General features: G+C 49.8%; 3 protein-coding genes across 6 annotated transcripts in view; 1 reads left to right on the top strand and 2 right to left on the bottom strand.

Moving 5' to 3' along the window:
- Positions 1-950, top strand: part of POR (cytochrome p450 oxidoreductase) — a 39,837-nt gene extending 38,887 nt beyond the window's left edge. The window contains exons 14-16 of the mRNA XM_024745370.1: positions 20-180; positions 256-341; positions 442-950. Coding sequence (XP_024601138.1) covers positions 20-180; positions 256-341; positions 442-586 — 392 coding nt within the window. The 3' untranslated portion in view covers positions 587-950. The remainder of the gene's footprint in view (positions 1-19; positions 181-255; positions 342-441) is intronic.
- Positions 951-1,102: 152 nt separating this feature from the next.
- On the bottom strand, positions 1,103-7,028 carry TMEM120A (transmembrane protein 120A). Of its 3 annotated transcripts, none has more exons than XM_024745368.1 (12): positions 6,808-7,027; positions 5,070-5,188; positions 4,701-4,817; positions 2,995-3,054; positions 2,683-2,778; positions 2,516-2,605; positions 2,243-2,308; positions 2,084-2,145; positions 1,886-1,978; positions 1,698-1,762; positions 1,537-1,605; positions 1,103-1,462 (listed from the first exon to the last, which is right to left on the bottom strand). In XM_024745368.1, the coding sequence occupies exons 1-12, from the start codon at positions 6,886-6,888 to the stop codon at positions 1,349-1,351; spliced, it is 1,032 nt and encodes a 343-aa protein (XP_024601136.1). In that variant the 5' UTR covers positions 6,889-7,027; the 3' UTR covers positions 1,103-1,348. The 3 variants fall into 3 exon arrangements, with proteins under 3 accessions (XP_024601136.1, XP_024601135.1, XP_024601137.1); XM_024745369.1 differs by having other exon boundaries at positions 1,211-1,387; XM_024745367.1 differs by having other exon boundaries at positions 1,103-1,605; positions 6,808-7,028.
- A 1,248-nt stretch (positions 7,029-8,276) lies between these two features.
- The window catches only part of STYXL1 (serine/threonine/tyrosine interacting like 1), a 50,733-nt gene continuing 38,907 nt past the window's right edge, over positions 8,277-20,102 (bottom strand). For both annotated transcript variants that reach the window (XM_024745494.1, XM_024745495.1), the window contains 3 exons: positions 19,514-19,611; positions 17,813-17,925; positions 8,277-8,605 (listed from right to left, as the gene is read on the bottom strand). In XM_024745494.1, the coding sequence (XP_024601262.1) occupies positions 8,474-8,605; positions 17,813-17,925; positions 19,514-19,611 (343 nt within the window). In that variant the 3' untranslated portion in view covers positions 8,277-8,473. The remainder of the gene's footprint in view (positions 8,606-17,812; positions 17,926-19,513; positions 19,612-20,102) is intronic.

Here is a 20,102-nt window from a genome sequence, read left to right as displayed (position 1 = left end):
GCATCCCACCTCCCCCTGACTGCTGCTGCCCCAGGCAAGGAGGTGGGGGAGACGCTGCTCTACTACGGCTGCCGCCGCTCTGACGAGGACTACCTGTACCGCGAGGAGCTGGCCAAGCTCCACCAGGACGGCGCCCTCACCCAGCTCAACGTGGCCTTCTCCCGGGAGCAGCCCCAGAAGGTGAGGCCGCGGGCAGGGCCCCACAGGGCGGAGGGTGGTGTGACCAGCCCTCCTCACAGGTGCCCCCACCCCCAGGTCTACGTGCAGCACTTGCTGAAGAGGGACAGGGAGCACCTGTGGAAGCTGATCCACGACGGGGGCGCCCACATCTACGTCTGTGGGTGAGTGAGGGCAGAGGCGGGGCGGGGACAGGGCCTACCTGCCCGTGGGGGGAGGGGGGCCCCTGCCCAGCCCCCAGTGCCACCTCCTTCCCGCCCCCAGGGATGCTCGGAACATGGCGAGGGACGTGCAGAACACCTTCTACGACATCGTGGCCGAGCAGGGGGCCATGGAGCACGCCCAGGCCGTGGACTATGTCAAGAAGCTGATGACCAAGGGCCGCTACTCCCTGGACGTGTGGAGCTAGGAGCACCCGGGCCGCCCTGCTCTGCTCCGCACGCCCTACAGACTCGCTCCCCAACGTGATCGCTTTCCTCGCTCCCCTCTGCCAGTTGCCTAGGTGGGTTCTGCTGGCCCTGCCACAGGAGGCAGGCCCAGTGACTGACAGAGACTGCTCCAGGCCTGAGATGTACCCTTGGACCCGCCAGCCCCAGGGGGCGTGGCTACGGGTGAAGGGCTGATGCTCCGTGAACATCTCGGGCCCTCAGCGGCTGCACAGGAGGGGCTCCTCCTCTCAGCTGAGTGGGGCCTGGCCCCTCGCCGTGATTTTCAATGAGTGTAAATAATTTTTAATAACCTCTGGCCCTTGGAATAAAGTTCTGTTTTCTGTATTTGCCTGGTATTACTTGCACAGATCTGGGGCCTCCACCTGGGTCTCCTTAATTCAGACCCCAGAGAGACCTCAGGAACCCCAAGACCCCATGCTGTGGCGGCACAGAGCCCCCAGACCCCTGTCTTACCAGCAGGAGGACACACACCGAGCCACTCTGAGCCTCTCACCCTTTATTGAGGCCGCTGGCCCCCGGCTCCCGCAGGCGGGGACACAGGCCCGGGTCTTCCTCTCCAGCGCCGCCTTCAGGGCCCACAGAGCCCACAAAACCCAGGGAAGAGCAGACAGACCCTCCCAGATGAGAGGAGCCCCCACCCCCTCAACACATGGGGTTCAGAAGCCCCTTCCAGGCCGGGGGTGCCGTAGAGAGCTGTGCCAGCAGGCAGGGAAGGCCCAGCCTCATTCTTTCTTGCTCCCGTGCTGCTGGTTGTGGAACTTCTGGTGTACAACCCGCAGGGTGGTGAAGAAATTGCCGAGGAAGAGGAGGAGGAAGGGGAAGCCACACATGAGCACCTGGGGGAGGAATCGGGGTCAGGACAGAAGCCAGGCCTGGCCCTCCCGGCGTCCTCTCCAGGGGCCCAGCTCACCTGCCACTCCTTGCACTCTGGGTCCCGGGCCAGGTTGAACAACGTCAGCGCGTTGAAAAGCTGCCAGAACTGGGAGGGAGGGCAGTTTTTACACACAGTCCCTGCTCGAATCAGAGCCGGGGACAGACAGCCCGATGGACAGGGACAGAGGTACAACTTACGTGTCCAAAGAAGAGGAAGGGCAGCAGGAAGGTGAGGCCCCGCCACATCCAGGACTGGAAGCCCTCTGCAGGGACCACAACCAGGACAGAGACGACCCCATCACTCAGACCCAGGTCAAGAGGAAAGGACTTTGCCCTTCCAGCTCCCCCGTCAGGATTCCAGAGAGGGGCGGCCACGCCCGACTCACCCACAGTGAGGTCCATGGTGTGCCTCTCGCCCAGGGCCCGCAGGCGGTACAGACAGCCGCTCTGGTAGTAATACTGGAGGAACTGCACGAAGCCTGGAGGGCGGGGGGACATCAGGACTGGGCTGGAGTCCCAAGTCTCTTTCCCGCCCCTCCTAGGGGGGCCGGTCCTAAGCTCAGCAGGACCTCTGAGACACTCACTCTGGTACATGGAGAAGGACAGGAACTGGTTCCGGAACTTCTGGTACATGAGGCCGTCGGGCCTAAGGCAGAGAGCAGAGGAAGGGGTCAGGGCTCAGGGATGCCACCTCTCCCTGCCCTGCTCCCCCGGAGACCCTAGGACCAAGCTGGGCCACTCACCATGTCAGCATGACTCCTGACAGGAACGTGGACACGTAATGATGGAAAACCCACCAGCCTTTGATCCTGCGTCAGGAAGCCACCGTCACTCCTGTCCCCTCAGCCCCCAGGATCAGTGCTCCGGGACAGGAAGTGGGAAGAAACCAGTCCCCCAGCCAGTTCCCGCTTCTCAGAGGGCCACGGCACCCGCCGCCCCCACCCCGCTTTCTAGGGCAGCTCCAGTGTCACTCCCCCACCCCCACCCCCAGGAGCCGGGCTCCGGCCCTCGCCCACCGGGAGCCGTTGTTGATGAGGATGCTCTCACGGATGGTCAGGGTGCAATAATACCAGACCAGCAGGAAGTTGAAGGCAGCGTCTGTCACCCTAGGGAGGGGTACAGACGGTTGGTGCCAGAGCCTGGAGAGGGCACAGGGTCCAGGCCCGTGCAGCAGGACACCCACCTGGAGTTGAGGAGGAAGCGGCAGGTGAAGGAGATGAGGATGAGGATGATGGTGAGGTAGAGCTTGAACTTCTCGTACTCGTCTTTGTAGGCAAACCTGGGGAGGAGCGAGGGGTACACACTCATGGGACAGGCTGGGATGATGGCAGGGCCCACCCACGCCTCTGGACACACTGCTGTGGTGGCATGGGGCCAGCATGGGGGAGCAGTCCCTGAACCCCAAGCTTAGCCAGGGAAGCTGGGGCAGACTGGAAGGGGCCTGGGGCAGGGGACGGGGAGTAGGGTTGAGACCCCGCCCACGACAACAAATTACTTAGCCTGCTTGCTCAGGAGTGTCACGTTGACATTGCCCAGAACCAGGCTCAGATACAACCTGGGGGAGGGAACACCAGGTGAGGAGAGGTAGCCTTCAGCCCCAAGTCCACCGCAGCAACCCACACCTGTGACCACACCACCCTCCTCCCAACCCAAAAGGGCCTCCTCGGAAACCCTGGCTATATTCTGACCCCTGAGCGCCCAGTCTCCCACCCACAAGGACCCTCTCCCTCACTGAGGCTCCCAGGCCCTCCTGACCCTGGTCTCCCTTCCCGAGCCAGCTGAGTCACCAAGCCCTCCTCCATAACACGGAACCACTTTCTTGCCAATCCTTGCATTGCCATCACCCCACCATCTAAGCTTGTCTCGTCGTTCTCTGCCAGAGGAACTCCGTGAGGTGACTGAAAGCTACAGTCGCGTATTAAGAAGCTGTTCCCACACGGGCTCTTGTTCACACTCGAGCCGTATGCACAGGCTCAGAGGGGTTCAGGGACTTGCCTGAGGCAGCGAAGAGACTATGGGGCACAGCGGGGACTGGGACCAGGCTGCCTCTCAGCATCGCCACGGGCTCCCTCTCCCATTCTCAGCAGTGGCCTTGTCCAACCCTCTCCCAAATCCTCCATCCTGTCTCCGTCCGGGCAGGTGACATCTCCCCTGCCTGCCTCCTCACCCTCATCTCTGCACCCCCTCATCCCAGAAAACAAGGGCCTACACCCACCCTTTCCCACCTCCCCAGGGACTTCCCTCCATTGTTCAGTGCACCTCTTCTGGGTCCCTCCCTCTGCTGGCCCACCTCTCAGCAGGTAGATATGCTCAAGTCTTTCCTATGTACAAAGTTACACACACACACTCAAACAAAAGCCACTCCTCAACTCTCACGCCAAGTCCTAGCCACCGGTTTCTCGTTGCCAGTTTCTCCTTCCACTCACAGCCAAGCTTCTGAAGCAAGGCCTAAACTTGGCTGTATCCTCAGCTCTTCTGTCATCCCCAGTATCAACTTCCACCCCTACGCTCCTGTGAAGCGGTTCTCTCCAAGGTCACCCTGACTTCCAGGAAACATTTCCCCTTCTGTATTGCATCTGACTGCCTCCCACGCTGCCCCGGGCCGACTGATCAGAGGCTACTGGCCGGGCCTCCCTTCCTTGCCTTCTGGAACACGCTCTCTCCCGGTGGTCTTGCTGCCTGGGGTCTCTGCGGGATTGTTTTCCCTAAGCCTAGGCTTCTGCCGTGTCCTCTGCTGTGTCTGCAGCTGATCTAAGTGCGTGACTGACCTGTCACTCTCCTGTGCCCACGGGGCCAGAGGGAAGCTCTGCAGGCTGGCTCCCCCTCTGGTCTCATGGCCACCTCTCACCTCCTACTGTGAGCTATGGCCGTGACGCCTACTATTTCCGCCTTCCCGTGTCTGCCTGGCTCACTCCTCTTTATCCTTATGACTCAGCTCGGGCATCACCTACTCCAGGAGGCTTTCTCCGACCTCCCAAGTGGTTAGGTACCCCTCACTGTGCTCCCCCCATTCCCCATACTTCCCCCACAAAGCACTCATTGCAGTGAGCTGTCACTGTCACTCAGGCTGTCTGTCCCTGAGCTAGGACTGTGTCTGACTGGTCAGCCCAGAGCGGGTGCAGGAAGCCAAGCAGAGGAGGACAGCGCTTCAGGCCTCCCTCTCAGAAATGGCTGTGAACTGAGCTGGGGGAGGAACCTCACCCGTTCTGCTTGGGCAAGTAGGCCTCCATATCAAAGAAAAGGCCTTGGCGCTCCTTGATCTGGTTCTCCAGCTCCTGCGCAGCTTTCTCGGCCTCTGACGGGAGGGAGGGTTTACATCTGCAGGTGCGGCCACAGAAGCCAGAGTCAGGACAGGGGACCCCCACGTGTGAATCACACCTGACGCCTGCACGGCAGGAGAGCAAAGGCAACCCAGGGAGGGGAGAAGCCACGCCCAGGGACATCTGGGAGTCAGTGCCAGCGCCCCACCCCCCCGGGTGACACATGCACCCGCAGTCCGAGGCCACAGGGTATGGGGGCGGGTACGATGAGGTATGGGCGGGCATGGGGGACATGGGGACAGGCCCTAACTTCTTCAGGACAAGGGCCAGCTCCTGCAGCCGCCGCTTCTGCCGAGTGATGGAGCTGGTACAGTTGTTCTGCAGCTTGGTCAGCTCCTCCAGCCTCAGGCGGTACAGCCGGTGGGTCTCCTGAGAACCAGGTCGGGGTAAGGCTCAGGCTGGCTAGCGGGCTCCCGAGCCAGAGTCTGCTGGGAAGGACGTGGGGCATGGACTCCTCCAGGGCTCCTTGGGAGGGTCTCAGCAGGAAAGAAGAGACGGCCAGCTGTGCCAGCCCAGGGAACTCCCTGAGGGTACTCTCTCTCCAAGGCAGGCAAGGAGGCAGGGGTCTCCCTGTAAGCCCAGAAGCCCCCACAGTACCGCTCTCCCAGAAACAGAGGAGTTCTCTGAAGCTTTTCTTAGCCTCAGCCCATCTACTAGTTGTTCCCACCCCTCTCTGGCCTGTCCTGAATCCAGATTCTAGGCTCATGGGTCTACCTTCTGGCCCAAGCAGGCTACCTAAAGCCATCCCTGGCCCGCTCAGATCCTCCTGCCCAGGTAGCCTGCAAGTGCAGGGGAAGATGAGGTTGTCCAAGACACCTGCTGCTCTGGCACTCCCAGCATCCTCCTCCCAGAGTAAAGGCCATCAGGCTTTAGCCCTTGGACCTCTTGCTATAAGACCATTCCTCTACTCTTCCCCCAACACCTTTGACCCAAGGCTTCCCAGAGCACTTTGCCCCAATGGGTAAGTCTTGAGAAGGAACAGCCTAGAGATGGGGCAAGGAGCAGTGTGAGGAAAGTCAGGCAGGGGCTGAGGCCAGGACAGTGGTGACCAAGCTGGGAAGCACTAATGGCAGCAGCTTGGCCAGGCCAGGGGCAGTCAGGCTTCAACGTGGACAGGAAAGGGCTGGAACCAGTCCAGGAGAGGCAAAGTCCTGACCAAGTGCCCAGCTGACCTGGGCTCTACCCTGCCTGGGTCTTGTTTCTCATGCCCAGGAGGGGCAACCTCGGCCTACCCCCAGCCACCACACTCTCCTGTCTGCCTTCCCACAGAACAGCACAGTGGCCCATAGCAGCCAGATCCAGACGATTCCTCCCTTGGCTTCCCACTGGTCTCAGAGATTCCAATCCCCATCGCCCGTGAGGTCTCTTGGCAGGGTCTGGCCCACCCACTTTTCCCCTCACTCTCTGCATCAGCCACGTGGTCCTGTCTCGGTGGGAGCTGTCCTTCACCCTGGATGGGCCCCGCCCCCATCCAGAGACTTCACCTAAACACCACTTACCCCGACCTAGGCCAGGCTGCCTCCCGGACTGTTCCCCAGCCACACTCAGCCCAGACCGCGCGGCCCGAGAGCGGGGAAGGCGCTCCTCGCCGATAAGCCCGGCCGGCGCCCACGGCGCATTTGCTCAGTAACTGACACAAGACTGGCCCCGGTCAGCTCGGACTCTCCTGGAAGGGGACCGGGTCGGAGTCGGGGCCTCTTTCCGAGGCCTCAGAGGGAGGCCGGAGGTCCGCCTGGGTCAGTGGGGTCACTCCGGGATCGCGGCGGCCGCGCGGGGAAGAGGTCCCGCTGCCGAACATTCATTTGAGGCCGAGGGGAGGGTCCAACCGAGGACACCAGGACCAGGGGTCTCGCCGCCGTCGGGAGCGACACCAGGGTCCCCGACCCCTGACCCCGAGCTCCCGCTGCCCGACCCGGGGCTAACCGACCCTTGACCCAGAGCCAGATAGACATGGCTCGGAACCAATGGGGGCCCGCATCAGCACTTACCTGGATGCCGTGGAAGTCCTGCTGGAGCTCCTCCCAGTCCCGCAGGCAGTCGCCCAACGGGCCCGGAGGCGGGGGATGCATCGCTGCCGTGCCCTGAGCCGGACGAGCCGAGTCGAAGACAGAGCCGCAACCCCGGCGGGCTCGAGGGGCCTCCGCCTCCGCCGCCTCCGCCCCCGTCAGCTTCCGGGCTCGAGCCGCCGCGACCACCAATGCGGAAAAGCCTGGAGCGGCGACCGCGCTGGCCCCGCCCCCTGCCTGAGCCAATCCGGGCCAGGGGCGGGGGCGGGGCCACGTGCTCCGAGGGCCCTACGCTCGGCTGCTCCCAGCTCGGAGGGTGGTGGCAGCCCCCAACCGGGGCACTCCCGGTGGCGCCAACTGTGTGGTGCAGCCAGCAGTGTCCTTGCCTGTCAGGCAGGGAGTAAACCAAGGCCCAAGGAGGTGCCACCTGCCTCAAACACTTTCCCCCTTGGGAAGCTGCTCTTTGGCAGGGAGGGAATTACGAGCCTCTTATCTCGCTTGGATTTTTACAAGGGCCCCTTTACTGTCTCCCTGTCTCCAAGTTCACCGTTAGTGTCCCTTTACCACAGCCACCAGACTGCCCTGACTAAAACACAAGGCGAATCCCCACCATGTCCCTGCTGAACACTTTCCAATGGCTCTGCCCTTCCTGCCAGGAGGTCCCTAAGCCATCGCTCTGCAGCCATCCCAGGCTCTGTTCCAGTTCAAGTCCCGACTAAAGGCTGCACTGCCTGAAAAGCCCTTACCCCTCTGGCAAAACCCCACTCTTTGAGGGCGTGGGCTCCTGCTGGGGCACGGGGGAGTGCTACTCTAACCCTCGGCAAAGAGTCCTGGGAGGCAACATGGCGTTCACCCGTATGTCCTCAGCCCTGCCCAGGTGTCAGGGAATGTTTGCTGGATGAACGTGGACCGACATGTTAAATTCTCCATCAGTCCCCTTGTCTCCTGACTCCAGGCCCGTTCTGTGGGTGCTGCCAGCACTCAGAAGCGCAGTCAGAGGAAAATTCCTTTTGAGACCCGAGGAATTTCTAGAAACCTGGTTGTGAGGGATGGGAGGGTGAGAGTCTCTTCTTGGTGAACACAGCCAGGCAAAAATGAGTGAGGAGCAAGGAAAGGACATCTGTACAGGTGATGGAGCAGTAGAGATGCTGAAACTGGGGATGAGGCGAGGGTATGCCCTTGTGCCAGGAGCCTCTCAAAGCTGTGTAGCCTGCGGCCTGAGCCAAGGCTGAGCTTGGCATCTCTGGGGCTGGGGGATCTCCGCCCATGGGTGGGCATTGTGACATCCCCTGTGGAACAACACAAGGCTGGGGGAACCCTTGGAGCTCCCACCCAGCAGCCTCCAAAGGGTCCACATTATGGGGGGCATGAGGGGCAGCTGCTCTGGCACCAGATGCTCCTCCAGAGGCAGCCTCAGGAGTGCAGTGGGGGTGGGTCCACGATGCCCCAGGGATGGGGGTTCTCGCTGAGTCTGAGCACCTCCTGTGCTAGCACAAATGAGGAACCTGGGAAGAAGCACTGCGGGAGGCTGACACAAGGCTCCAGGCAGCAAAGGCCTTCTCATTCCTGGTTACACACCCTGGCCCACTACCCACAAAAAGCTCCCAAGGCAGGTTCTTCTGGACCCATAGCTGGGCCACAGAGAAAATCAGTAGAGTGGATCCAAGATGTCTGTGACGATGTCTCCAAGGATAACCTTCTCCCACTCTGACAGCTGAGCCACCAAAGCCCGATTTGGACGCATGTTGGTTTTACACTTCTTGACGTAGGCCCAGGACCTCTGTGAACCCAAGGAGAGAAAAGCAGACTTAAGGATTGGACCTGGGCCCTTACCACCTTGATCACAGCCAGCTCAGAGGGGACAGGAGGCACTTGCCCAGGGGTCAGAAACATAGCTTAAGGGCAGGACAAAGAAACAGCAGCAGCTTGGGGTTAACAGATTAGGGCAAGGAGTTGTAGGAGCTGGCTCTGCCTGGGGCAAGCCCCTCTGCATTCTGAATATAGACAGAAATCATTCTTATGTCAGATGGCTCCTGTGAAGGTTGAGAAAACATATGTGAAACCTCCTGTGGACAGGAAAGCACCGTGCCCATGCCTGGCACTCAGTGCTGCCTCAACAAAGATTCGCATTGTAAGTGGATAAATGAATGGAAAGGGGAAGAGAACTTCGGCAAGTTCTCTGAAGAAGAAAAACTGAAGCTGCCTTCTTTTAGGTGCCTACCCCCAAATGCAGGAAAGGTTATTACATGAAGGAAGGTGACCAGCTGGTCTCCATCTGGATTGAGGATAGAGGAAAAAGGAAAAGGCAAAAGCAGTTCCTCAACAAACTATGGATTAGAAGAAAACTATCTTAACATAATAAAGGTCATATATGAAAAGTACACAGGTAACATCATAATGGTGAAAGACTGAAAGCTTTTCCTCTGAGATCAGGAACAAGGCAAGGATGCCCACTTCCACCACTTCTATTCAACACTGTCCTAGACAGAGCAATTAGGAAAAAAAGAAAAGGCATCCAAATTGGAAAGGAAGAAGTAAAATTATTTCTGTTTGCAGATGATATGAACTTAATGTATGTTGAAAACCTTAAAGATTAAACACAAAAAACTGTTAGAATAAACGAATGTAACAAAGTTGCAGGATACAAAATCAGTTGTGTATCTAACTAACAATGAACAATCCGAAAAGGAAATTAAGAAAATTTCATTTACACTAGCATCAAGAGAATAAAATACTCAGGAATAAACTTAACCAAGGAGGTAAAAGACATGTGCCCTGAAAAATGCAAAGTGTTGCTGAAAGAAATTAATGAAGACTAAAATAAATGGAAAGACATCCCAGGTACATGGAATAGAAGATTTAATATTGTTAAGATGCAAATACTACCCAAAGTGATCTGAAGATTTAATGCAATCTCTATCAAAATCCCAACAGCGTTTTTTGCAGAAATAGAAAAATCCATCCTAAAATTCATATTGAATCTCAAGGAACCCTGGAATAGCCAAAACAATTGTGAAAAAAGAGAGACAAAGTTGGGGTTCTCACACTTCGTTATTTCAAAACCTTTAAAGTTATTACACAACTATGATAAAAGAATATAGTACTGGCATAAAGACAGACATTTAGACCAGTGGAATAGAAGAGACAGCCCAGAAGTAAATGCTCACATATATAGTAAAATGATTTCAACAATGGTGCCAAAACTATTCAATGGAGAAAGGAGTCTTTTCAACAAATGTTGTTAGGAATACTGGATATCCACATGCAAAAGAATGAAACTAGTGTAAACTTACACCATGTACAAAAATTAACTCAAGATGATGGAAGACATAAAGTAAGAGCTAAAACTATAAAACCCTTGAAAGAAAACATAGGGGAAAAGCTTCATGATACTGGATTTGGCAAATATTTCTTGGATGTGACACCAAAAGCACAGGCGATAAAAGAAAAAATAGATTGGTTTATATCAAAATAAAAAACTTCTGTACATCAAAAAAAACTTCTGTGCATCAAAAGACACAATCAACAGAGTGAAAAGGCAAGACACAGAATGGAAGGAAACATTTGCAAATCATATACCTGTTTTATATTTCAACCTTATTTCAAACCTTTTAAGTTATTACAAAACTATGATAAAAGAATGTGGTACTGGCATAAAGACAGACATTTAAGACCAGTGGAATAGGATAGACAGCCCAGAAATAAATGCTCACATATATAGTAAAATGATTCCAACAAGGGTGCCAAAACTCTTCAATGCACAAAGTGTTAATATGAGGAATATATAAGGAACTTCTAAAACTCAACAACAAAAAACAACCCAACTAATAAACGGGCAAAGGACTCTGAATAGACATTTCTCCTAAAAAGGTATATGAATGGCCAATAAGCATGCAAAAAGATGCTCAACATCACTAACCATTAGGGAAATGCAAATCAAAACCACAGTGCTATACTTCCTCAACTGATACGATGGTACTATAAAAGGAAAGAAAGAAAGGAAGGAAGGAAGAAAACAACTGCTGGCAAGGATGTGGAGAAATTAGAACCCTTGTGCACTGTTGATGGAATGTATTAAATGGTACAGCCACTGTGGAAAACAGTATGGAGATCCCCCCAAAAAATTAAAATTAGAACTACCATATGACCCAGTAATTTGTCTACTGGGCATATACCCCAAAGAGTTGAAGGCAGGGTCTCAAAGAAATATTTGCACAACCACGTTCACAGCAGCATTATTCATAATGGCTAAAACGTGGAAGCAATCCAAGTGTCCATCAATGAATAAATGGATAAGCAAAATGTGGTATATACGTACAAGGGAATATTATTAGCCTTAAAAAGGAAGGAAATTTTGACATATGCTACAACATGGTCAAACCTTGAGGACATTATGCTAAGTGTAATAAGCCATTCATGAAAAAACAAATACTTTATGATTCCACTTATATGATGTACTTAGTGTAGTCAAAATCATAAAGACAGAAAGAAGAATGGTGGTTACCATGGGCTGGGGGAGGGGAGAATAAGGAGTTATTGTCTAATAAATATAGAGTTTCAGTGTTACAAGATGAAAAGAGTTACGGGGCTAGGTGGTGGTGATGGGTGCACATTATGAATGTATTTAACACTACTGAATTATGTTCTTAAAAATTGTTAAGACAGGGGCATCCCTGGTGGTGCAATGGTTAAGAATCTGCCTGCCAATGCAGGGGACATGGGTTCAAGCCCTGGTCCGGGAAGATCCCACATGCCACGGAGCAACTAAGCCCATGCACCACAACTACTGAGTCTGCGCTCTAGAGCCCACGAGCCACAACTACTGAGCCCTTGTGCCACAACTACTGAAAACCACATGCCTAGAGCCTGTGCTCCACAACAAGAGAAGTCACCACAATGAGAAGCCCACGTACTGCAACAAAGAGTAGCCCCCACTCACCACAACTAGAGAAAGCCTGCATGCCCAGCAGCACAGCAACAAAGACCCAACGCAGCCAAAAAATAAATAAATTTATTTTTTTAAAATTATTTCAAAAAATGGTTAAGAGAGTAAACTTTATATTATGTATTTTGTTGTTGTTGTTTTTTGTTTTTGTTTTTTTGCTGTACGCGGGCCTCTCACTGTTGTGGTCCCTCCCGTTGCAGAGCACAGGCTCCGGACGCGCAGGCTCAGCAGCCATGGCTCACGGGCCCAGCCGCTCCACGGCATGGGGGATCCTCCCAGACCGGGGCACAAATCCGTGTCCCTTGCATCAACAGGCGGACCCTCAACCACTGCGCCACCAGGGAAGCCCCTGTTATGTATATTTTAATGCAATAAAAAAGAGAAAAAATAACTATGAGATACCATCTCACACCCATTAGGGTGGCTACTATTAAAAAAAAAAAGAAAATAATAAGTGTTGGTGAGGAAATGGAGAATTTGGAACCTTATGGTACTATGTATGGGAATGTAAAATGGTGCAGCTGCTATGGAAAACAGTGGTTCCTCAACAAAGTAAAAAGAGAATTACCATATGATCTAGAAATTCCATTCTGGGTCTATACCCAAAAGAATTGAAAGCAAGTGGCCAGTGGGGCTTGTGTTCATGGGTTTAACAGGACAGTAGTAAACAAACAGTTCTTAACTGGATTATCAGTCCAGGGCTAAGTGCAAAGAAAGCATACAGAAACACCCTTTTTCCATTCCTCCCCTTAAAGAGATATTTTTGCACACTTTAAAAGTTGCTGCCTGAGGGTCTGGCTTCCAATCAGCCTGAATCTAGGTGCAGACTGAGATCCTTCCCTTTGGAAGGCTGACAGGTCTTGGCACACCCTCAACTACTGTGAACCACTAAGAACAAAGTAGGCTGCTTGAACAATCACAAAGCTGTGAGAGATAACAAAGAGATAGGGAAGGGTTGGACAATATGGTTCATCTCTTACATGAGACACTAGGAGAGGTGGCTGTTTTATCTAATGCATAGAAACAAACACAGAGGGTTAAGGAAAATGAAGAAACATAGGAATATGTTCCAAATGAAACAAAAAGAGAAACCCTCACAAGAACACTTTAATGAAATGGAGATAAGTGATTTACCTGACAAAAGTTCAAAGTAACAGTCATAAAGATGATCACCAAGGTCAGAAGAATGCCTGAACAAAGTGAGAATCTCAACTAAGAGATAGAAAATATAAGGAAGTACAAAATAGAAGTCTCAGAGCATGCAATAACTGAACTGAAAAATACAATAGAAGGATTCAACAGCAGACTAGATGAAGCAGAAGAAAGTTTGCTGACAAACTCAAAGACAGTAGAACTCATTCATTCAGAGCAGCAAAAGGAAAGAATAATTAAAAACAGTGAAGATATTGAAAAAGAGTATATACATGTATAACTGAATCACTCTGCTGTACACCTGAAACTAGCACAACATTGTTAATCAACTATACTCCAATATAAAAGTTTAAAATTAAATTTAAAAATCAGTGAAGATAGATTAAGGGACTTAAGGGACATCAAAAGGACCAATATTCACATTATAGAGATCCCAGAGGAGAAGAGAAAGAGGAAGGGACAGAAAACTTATTTGAATAAATAATGGCTGAAAACCTCCTTATCCTGGGGAAGGAAACAAACTTCCAGATTCAGGAAGTCCCGTGAATCCAAACAAGATGAACCCAGAGAAACCCACAACAAGACATTATACTTAAATTGTCAGAGCTAAAGACAAGGAAAGAATCTTAAAAGCAACAACAGAAAAACAACTTGGGAACCCCCATAAGACTGTCAGCAGATTTCTCAGCAGAAACTTTGCAGGCCAGGAGGGAGTGGCATAATATATTCAAAGAGCTGAAAGAAAAAAATTGCCAACCAAAAATTGCTTTACACCTGGCAAAGTTGTCCTCCTTCAAAACTGAAGGAGAGGTAGAGAGTTTTCCAGACAAGCAAAAGCTGAAGGAGTCCATCACCACTAGGCCTTGCAAGAAATGTTAAAGGGACTTCTTTAAGCTGAAATAAAAGGGCAGTAATTAGTAACAGGAAAACATATGAAACTATAAATCTCACTGGTAAAGGTAAATATATAGTAAAATTCAAAATAATCTAATGTAAAAGTGGTGGTTTAATAACTTCAGATGTATGGACACACACAGACTGAAAGTGAAAGGATGGAAGAAGATATTCTAGGCAAATGGAAACCAAAAGAAAGCTGGGTTAGCTATATTTATTCAGACAAAAATAGACTTTAAGACAAAGACTGTAGTAGACACAAAAGTAGGTCACTATAAAGGGGTCAATCCAACAAGAGAATATAACACTTATAAATATTTATGTACCCAATATAGGAGCATCTAAATATACAAAGCAAATATTAATAGTCCTAAAGGGAGAAGTAGACAGCAATACCCCACTTTCATCAATGGATAGATCATTCAGAAAAAATCAGTAAGGAAACACTGGACTTAAGCTACACATAGACTTAACAGACATTTACAGAACACTCCATCCAAAAGCAGCAGAATACACTTTCTCTCAAGTGCAGATGGAACATTCTCCTGTATAGACCATATATTAGACCACAAAACAAGTGTTAATAAATTTAAGTTTAAAATCATATCAAGCAGACTTCCCTGGTGGCACAGTGGCTAAGAATCCACCTGCCAATGCAGAGGACATGGGTTCAAGCCCTGGTCTGGGAAGATCCCACATGCCACAGAGCAACTAAGCCCATGTGCCACAACTACTGAGCCTGTGCTCTAGAGCCCACAAGCCACAACTACTGAGACCGCATGACACAACTACTGAAGTCCGCCCGCCTAGAGCCCATGCTCTGCAACAAGAGAAGCCACCGCAATGAGAAGCCTGTGCACAGCGATGAAGAGTAGCCCCCGCTTGCCATAACTAGAGAAAGCCCACGCACAGCAATGAGGACCCAGTGCAGCCATTAATTAATTAATTAATTAAAATGTCAAAAAAAAATTTTAGATCATATCAAGCATCTCTCCTAATCACAATGGTATGAAACTAGAAATCAATTACAAGAAGAAAACTGAAAAATTCACAAGTATGTGAAAAGTAAAAAAAATTCACAAGTATGTGAAAAGAACATGCTACTTAACAACCAATGGGTCAAAGAAGAATTCAAACAAGAACTCAAAAAATATCTTGAGATTAAATGGAAATATAACATACCAAAACTTATGAGATGCAACAAAAGCAGTTCTAAAAGGGAAGTTCATAGCAATAAGTGCCTACAATACAAATAAGAAAGATCTCAAATGAATTACCTAACCTTACACCTCAAGGAACTAGAAAAAGAACAAACTAAGCCTAAAGTGAACAGAAGGAAGGAAATAACAAAGATCAGCGGGGAAATAAATGAAATAGCGACTTAAAAGACAATAGAAAAGATCAATGAAACTACCAGCTAGTTTTTTGAAAAGTAAAACAAAATAGACAAAGCTTTAGCTAGATTCACCAAGAAAAAAAGAGAGAGGACTCAAATAAATAATACCAGAAATGAAAAAGGAGACATTAAACTGATACCACAGAAATACAAAAGATAGTAAGAAATCAGACAACCTAGAAGAAATGGATAAATTCCTAGAAATGCACAGCTTACCAGGACTTAGCCATGAAGAAATAAGAAAATCTGAACAGGCCAGTTACTAGCAAAGAGATGGAATCAGTAATCGAAAACCTCCCAAAAAACAAAAGTCCAGGACCAGATGGCTTCACTGGCAAATTCTACCAAACATTTGAACAAGAATTAATACCAATCCTTCTCAAACCCTTCCAAAAAACAGAAGAGGAGGGAACACTCCCAAATTCATTCTGTGAGGCCAGCATTACCCTGACACCAAAACCAGACAAGGACACCACAAGAAAAGAAAATTACAGGCCAATATCACTGATGAACATAAATACAAAATCCTCAACAAAATTTTAGCAAACTGAATTCAACAATATATTAAAAGGATCACACACCATGGTCAAGTGGGATTTGTTCCAGGGATGTATGGATGGTTCAACATCTGCAAAACAATCAATGTGATACATCAAATTAACAAAATGAAAGATAAAAATCATATGATCATCTCAAGAGATGCATAAAAAGCATTTGACAATATTCAACATCAATTTATGATAAAAATTCTCAACTAAGTGTGTACAGAGGGAATGTACCTCAACATAATAAAGGCCATATACGACAAGCTGACAGCTAACATCATACTCAACAGTGAAAAGTTGGAAGCTTTTCCTCTAAGATCAGGAACAAGACAAGGATGCCTACTCTTACCACATTTATTCAACATAGTATTTCAAGTCCTAGACAGAGTAAGAAAAAGATATCCAAATCAGAAAGGAAGAAGTAAAACTGTCTCTCTTTACATGCAACATATATATAGAAAACCCTAAAGACTTCACAAAAAAACTGTTAGAACTAATAAACAAATTCAGTGAAGTTACAGGATACAAAATCAATATACAAAAATCAGCTATGTTTCTATACACTGATAACAAACTATCAGAAATAGAAATTAAGAAAATAATCCCAATTGCATCAAAAAGAGTAAAATACCTAGGAATAAATTTAACCAAGGAGGTGAAAGACTTGTACACTGAAAACTGTGACACTGATGAAAGAAATTAAAGAAGACACAAATAAACAGAAAGATACTCCATGCTCATGGATTGGAGGAATATTGTTAGAATGTCCATACTACCTAAAGCAATAACACAATCCCTATCAAAATCCCAAAGGTATCTTTCAGAGAAATAGAATAAACAGTCCTAAAACTTGTATGGAATGACAAGACCCCAAATAGCCAAAGCAAACTTGAGGAAGAAGAATAAAGCTAGAGGCATCATGCATCCTGATTTCAAACTATATTACAAAGCTATAGTAATCAAAGCAGTATGGTATTGGCATAAAATATATATACACATAGATCAATGGAATAGAATAGAGATCCCAGAAATAAGCCCATACATATATGGTCAATTAATTTAGGACAAAGGAGTTAATAATATGCAGTGACAAAAGAACGGTCTCTTCAATAAGTAGTGCTGGGAAAACTGGACAGTCACATGCAAAAGAATGAAACTGGTGGGAATTCCCTGGCGGTCCAGTGGTTAGGACTCCATGCTTCCACTGCCAGGGGCTCAGGTTCAATCCCTGGTTGGGGAACTAAGATCCCACAAGCCACACAGTGCAGCCAAAAAACAAAAGAAACTGGACCACTATCCTACACCATACACAAAAATCAACTCAAAATGGATTAAAGGCTCAAGTGGAAGACCTGAAATCATAAAACTACTAGAAGAAAACATAGGTGGTAAACTCCTTGACATCAGTCTGGTGGTAACTTTTTGGGTTTGACACCAAAAGCAAAGGCAACAAAAGCAAAAATAAACAAGTGGGACTACATCAAACTAAAAGGCTTCTGCATAGCAAAGGAAACCATCAACAAAATGAAAAGGCAACCTAAGAAACGGGAGAAAATATCTGCAAATCATGTAACTGATAATGGGTTAATACCCAAAATATATAAAGAACTCATACAACTCAATAGCAAAAAAACCAAAAAATCTGATTTTTAAAAGGGCCAAGATTCTGAATAGACATTTTTCCAAAGAAGACATACAGATGGCCAACAGGTACATGGCAACAGCCAAAATGCACCTCCCTTGGAAAACCCTGAACAAACACTGGTACACAGACTGACAGCATTGGAGGACACACAGATGGTGCTGCTGGCCACAGCCTTGCCCAGCCTGAGTCCCTGGGCCTGCCCTGTGTGCCCAGCCTCAGGTCTCTAACCCAGATCTCAGGTTCCTTCCCTTGGATATGGTATGCTGGGTAAAGCCCTGGACTTGGGGCTCCACTCCCTGACCCTTCCCTCCCAAGCCCCCCACCCCCAATTAAGGCCCCAAGTCGGTGCTGGAGACCCACTCCTCTGAGGCGCAGCTCTGACCCCACCTCCTGGGCCAGGGGATACATACCCTCAGGGTCTGCCCATTTCGGTGCATAAGGTAGGCCAAGATGGCCGCACAGCTGCGACTGATGCCCATGGTGGAAAAGACCAGGATGACAGAGCCAAGCTCCAGGTGAACTTCTGCAAAAGGAAGGAAAGGTGTGAGGTTGTGCGTGGCCCCCTTCCTTGTGGGTCTGTAAGATGACTGGCCTCAGTGGGTCCAAGAGTAGGTTCAGAACCAGCACACCATGGTCTAGGCAAGTCACATGACATCTCTAGGATACTGTTTCATTGCCTGGCAAATGGGGATCCTCAGACTTAGCTGGCAGTTCAAGAGAATCACGCCTGGGCACTCGGCATTATCATGCAAAGGCCTTTTCTGGGCTATGAAGGCTTCCATCCCAGGAAGGTCTGCTACCAGTTGACCTCCCCAGGTAGGGATAAAAGGACTATACCCCAAGGGCACTTGGGTGCTGATAGAGGCAGTATAGCCTGGATGTGAATCACAACCAGTAAGTACTGGCTGTTGGGCTTGGGCACTCTAACCCACAGTTTCCTCATCTGGAAAATGTGACAACAGTATACTACCTACCTGATAAGACTTTGCACTGTGCTTAGCCCAGTGCCTGGCACACAAGTGTCATAACGCCCCTGGGGCTGCCAGTCCCACCCAGTGAGGGGCGGGAAGGAAATCTAAGCTGGCATCTTAGGCTGGTTGGTCACCCCCAAGAACTGAAGATAAATATACCAAGTGCAAAATCACAGACTGTCAGAGCTGGAGGATGACTCAAATGACTAAGGTCAACTGCCTCATTGTATGGATAAGGAAATTGAGGCACAGAGAAGTTAAGGGTTGGCTCAGAGCCACCCAGTGAGGTAGAGCTGGAGAGGGGGCTTCTTTGGGCCACAGGGCTCTGCCACCCCATGATGGGACCCAGGGCAGGTCTCAGTCTCAGCTCCTAGGCAAGTGATAGTTACAACCGCCCAGAAAAATAAAGGATGTCTGGGCCAAAATGCCATTCTCAGGCTGGGGACTGTGTTGGTGCTGAGCAGGCCGTCCTGGGGTGGGCCTCTAACCGGACACAACCTTGCTCTCTCCAGGGATCTTGCTCTCCTTAGGATGACTGAAAACTCCACCCTCAGTGAGGCAAGCGGCTGGTGGGCACTGCTGTGTGTGGTAGGAGAACAGAAGGGGCACTGGGCCTACACACTGGGGACCATGAAATTTAGAGATGGAAGGGCTCTGGAGTCTTCCTTCTACCCCACCATACTGACCAGAGAGGAGGGTCGGGACAGAGTGAGATTCACCTGCAGGTCACCGGAGCCTAGCCTGGAGCAGGCCTTCATGAACATATGCACCCAGGATGGGCCAGCACCCTCATTTCACAACAGGCACAGTGATGCCGAGACTGGAGCTTGGCCAGGCATGAAAGGACATAGCGATTCAGCCAGGGCCAGAACACAGGGCACTCAATCCACAGTCTGGGGCTCTCATTTGGCCCCACTGCTCCCAAGGTAAACGCATGGCTGCCCATATTTCCAAGGACCCCCCGGGGGGCAGGCTTGTCCCAGGGCTGGGCCACACCTGGCTGGGCATGTGCTGGGCCCTGCCCTTTTTCTCCTGAGTGCTGGGAGTGGCAGTCAGCAATAGGCATGTGGATGAGGTACCACAGCCCCTCTGCTCCCTGGGCACAGACCAGTTGTTGCCTGGTTAAAGAATGCTCCTTACCAATGAAGTGACAGATGTGGCGTAAAAAGGGTGTAATGTTGGCTTCCAGGGAATCTTCTATCTGGATGTGCAGAAGCTTGTCGGCGTCACCTGCAAAACTAAATGGAAGAAAAGCACAGGTAATCAGGCAAACTCACACAGAGCCCTACTGTGGCATCCTTCACCCACAGCGATGGGATCATAGGGGAAGGAGGCTGAACTAGCATCAGGGAGATGTGGGCAAATAAATGAACCCCTCTCAAAAAAAACAGCACCTACCTCATAGGGGTGTTGTGTAGATTAAGTCAATTAATCTATGTAAAGCATTCAGCAATCTGCTTGGCACAAGGTAGTGCCCAATAAATGTGACATTATTATTATTAAACAAACCTGATGCTTTCCTAGAATACAGCAAAGATAGTGAGGGTGGAAAGGAATATGTAATGAATCTGCTATGTTAAATGGAGAAAGCAAGGTGAGAAGGATGGAGAGTGGTGGGCCTGCTATTTTAGATAGGATGGTCATGGAAGGCTTTACTGAGGAGGTAACATTTGGGCAGAGGTTTAAAGGAGGTGACAGAACAAGCCAGGCAGTTATATGAGGAAAGAGT

Source organism: Neophocaena asiaeorientalis, unplaced genomic scaffold (genome assembly GCF_003031525.2).
Source record: "Neophocaena asiaeorientalis asiaeorientalis breed wild unplaced genomic scaffold, Neophocaena_asiaeorientalis_V1.1 scaffold461, whole genome shotgun sequence".
Classification (NCBI taxonomy): Eukaryota; Metazoa; Chordata; class Mammalia; order Artiodactyla; family Phocoenidae; genus Neophocaena; species Neophocaena asiaeorientalis.
This window is presented reverse-complemented; position numbering and strand designations above follow the sequence as displayed.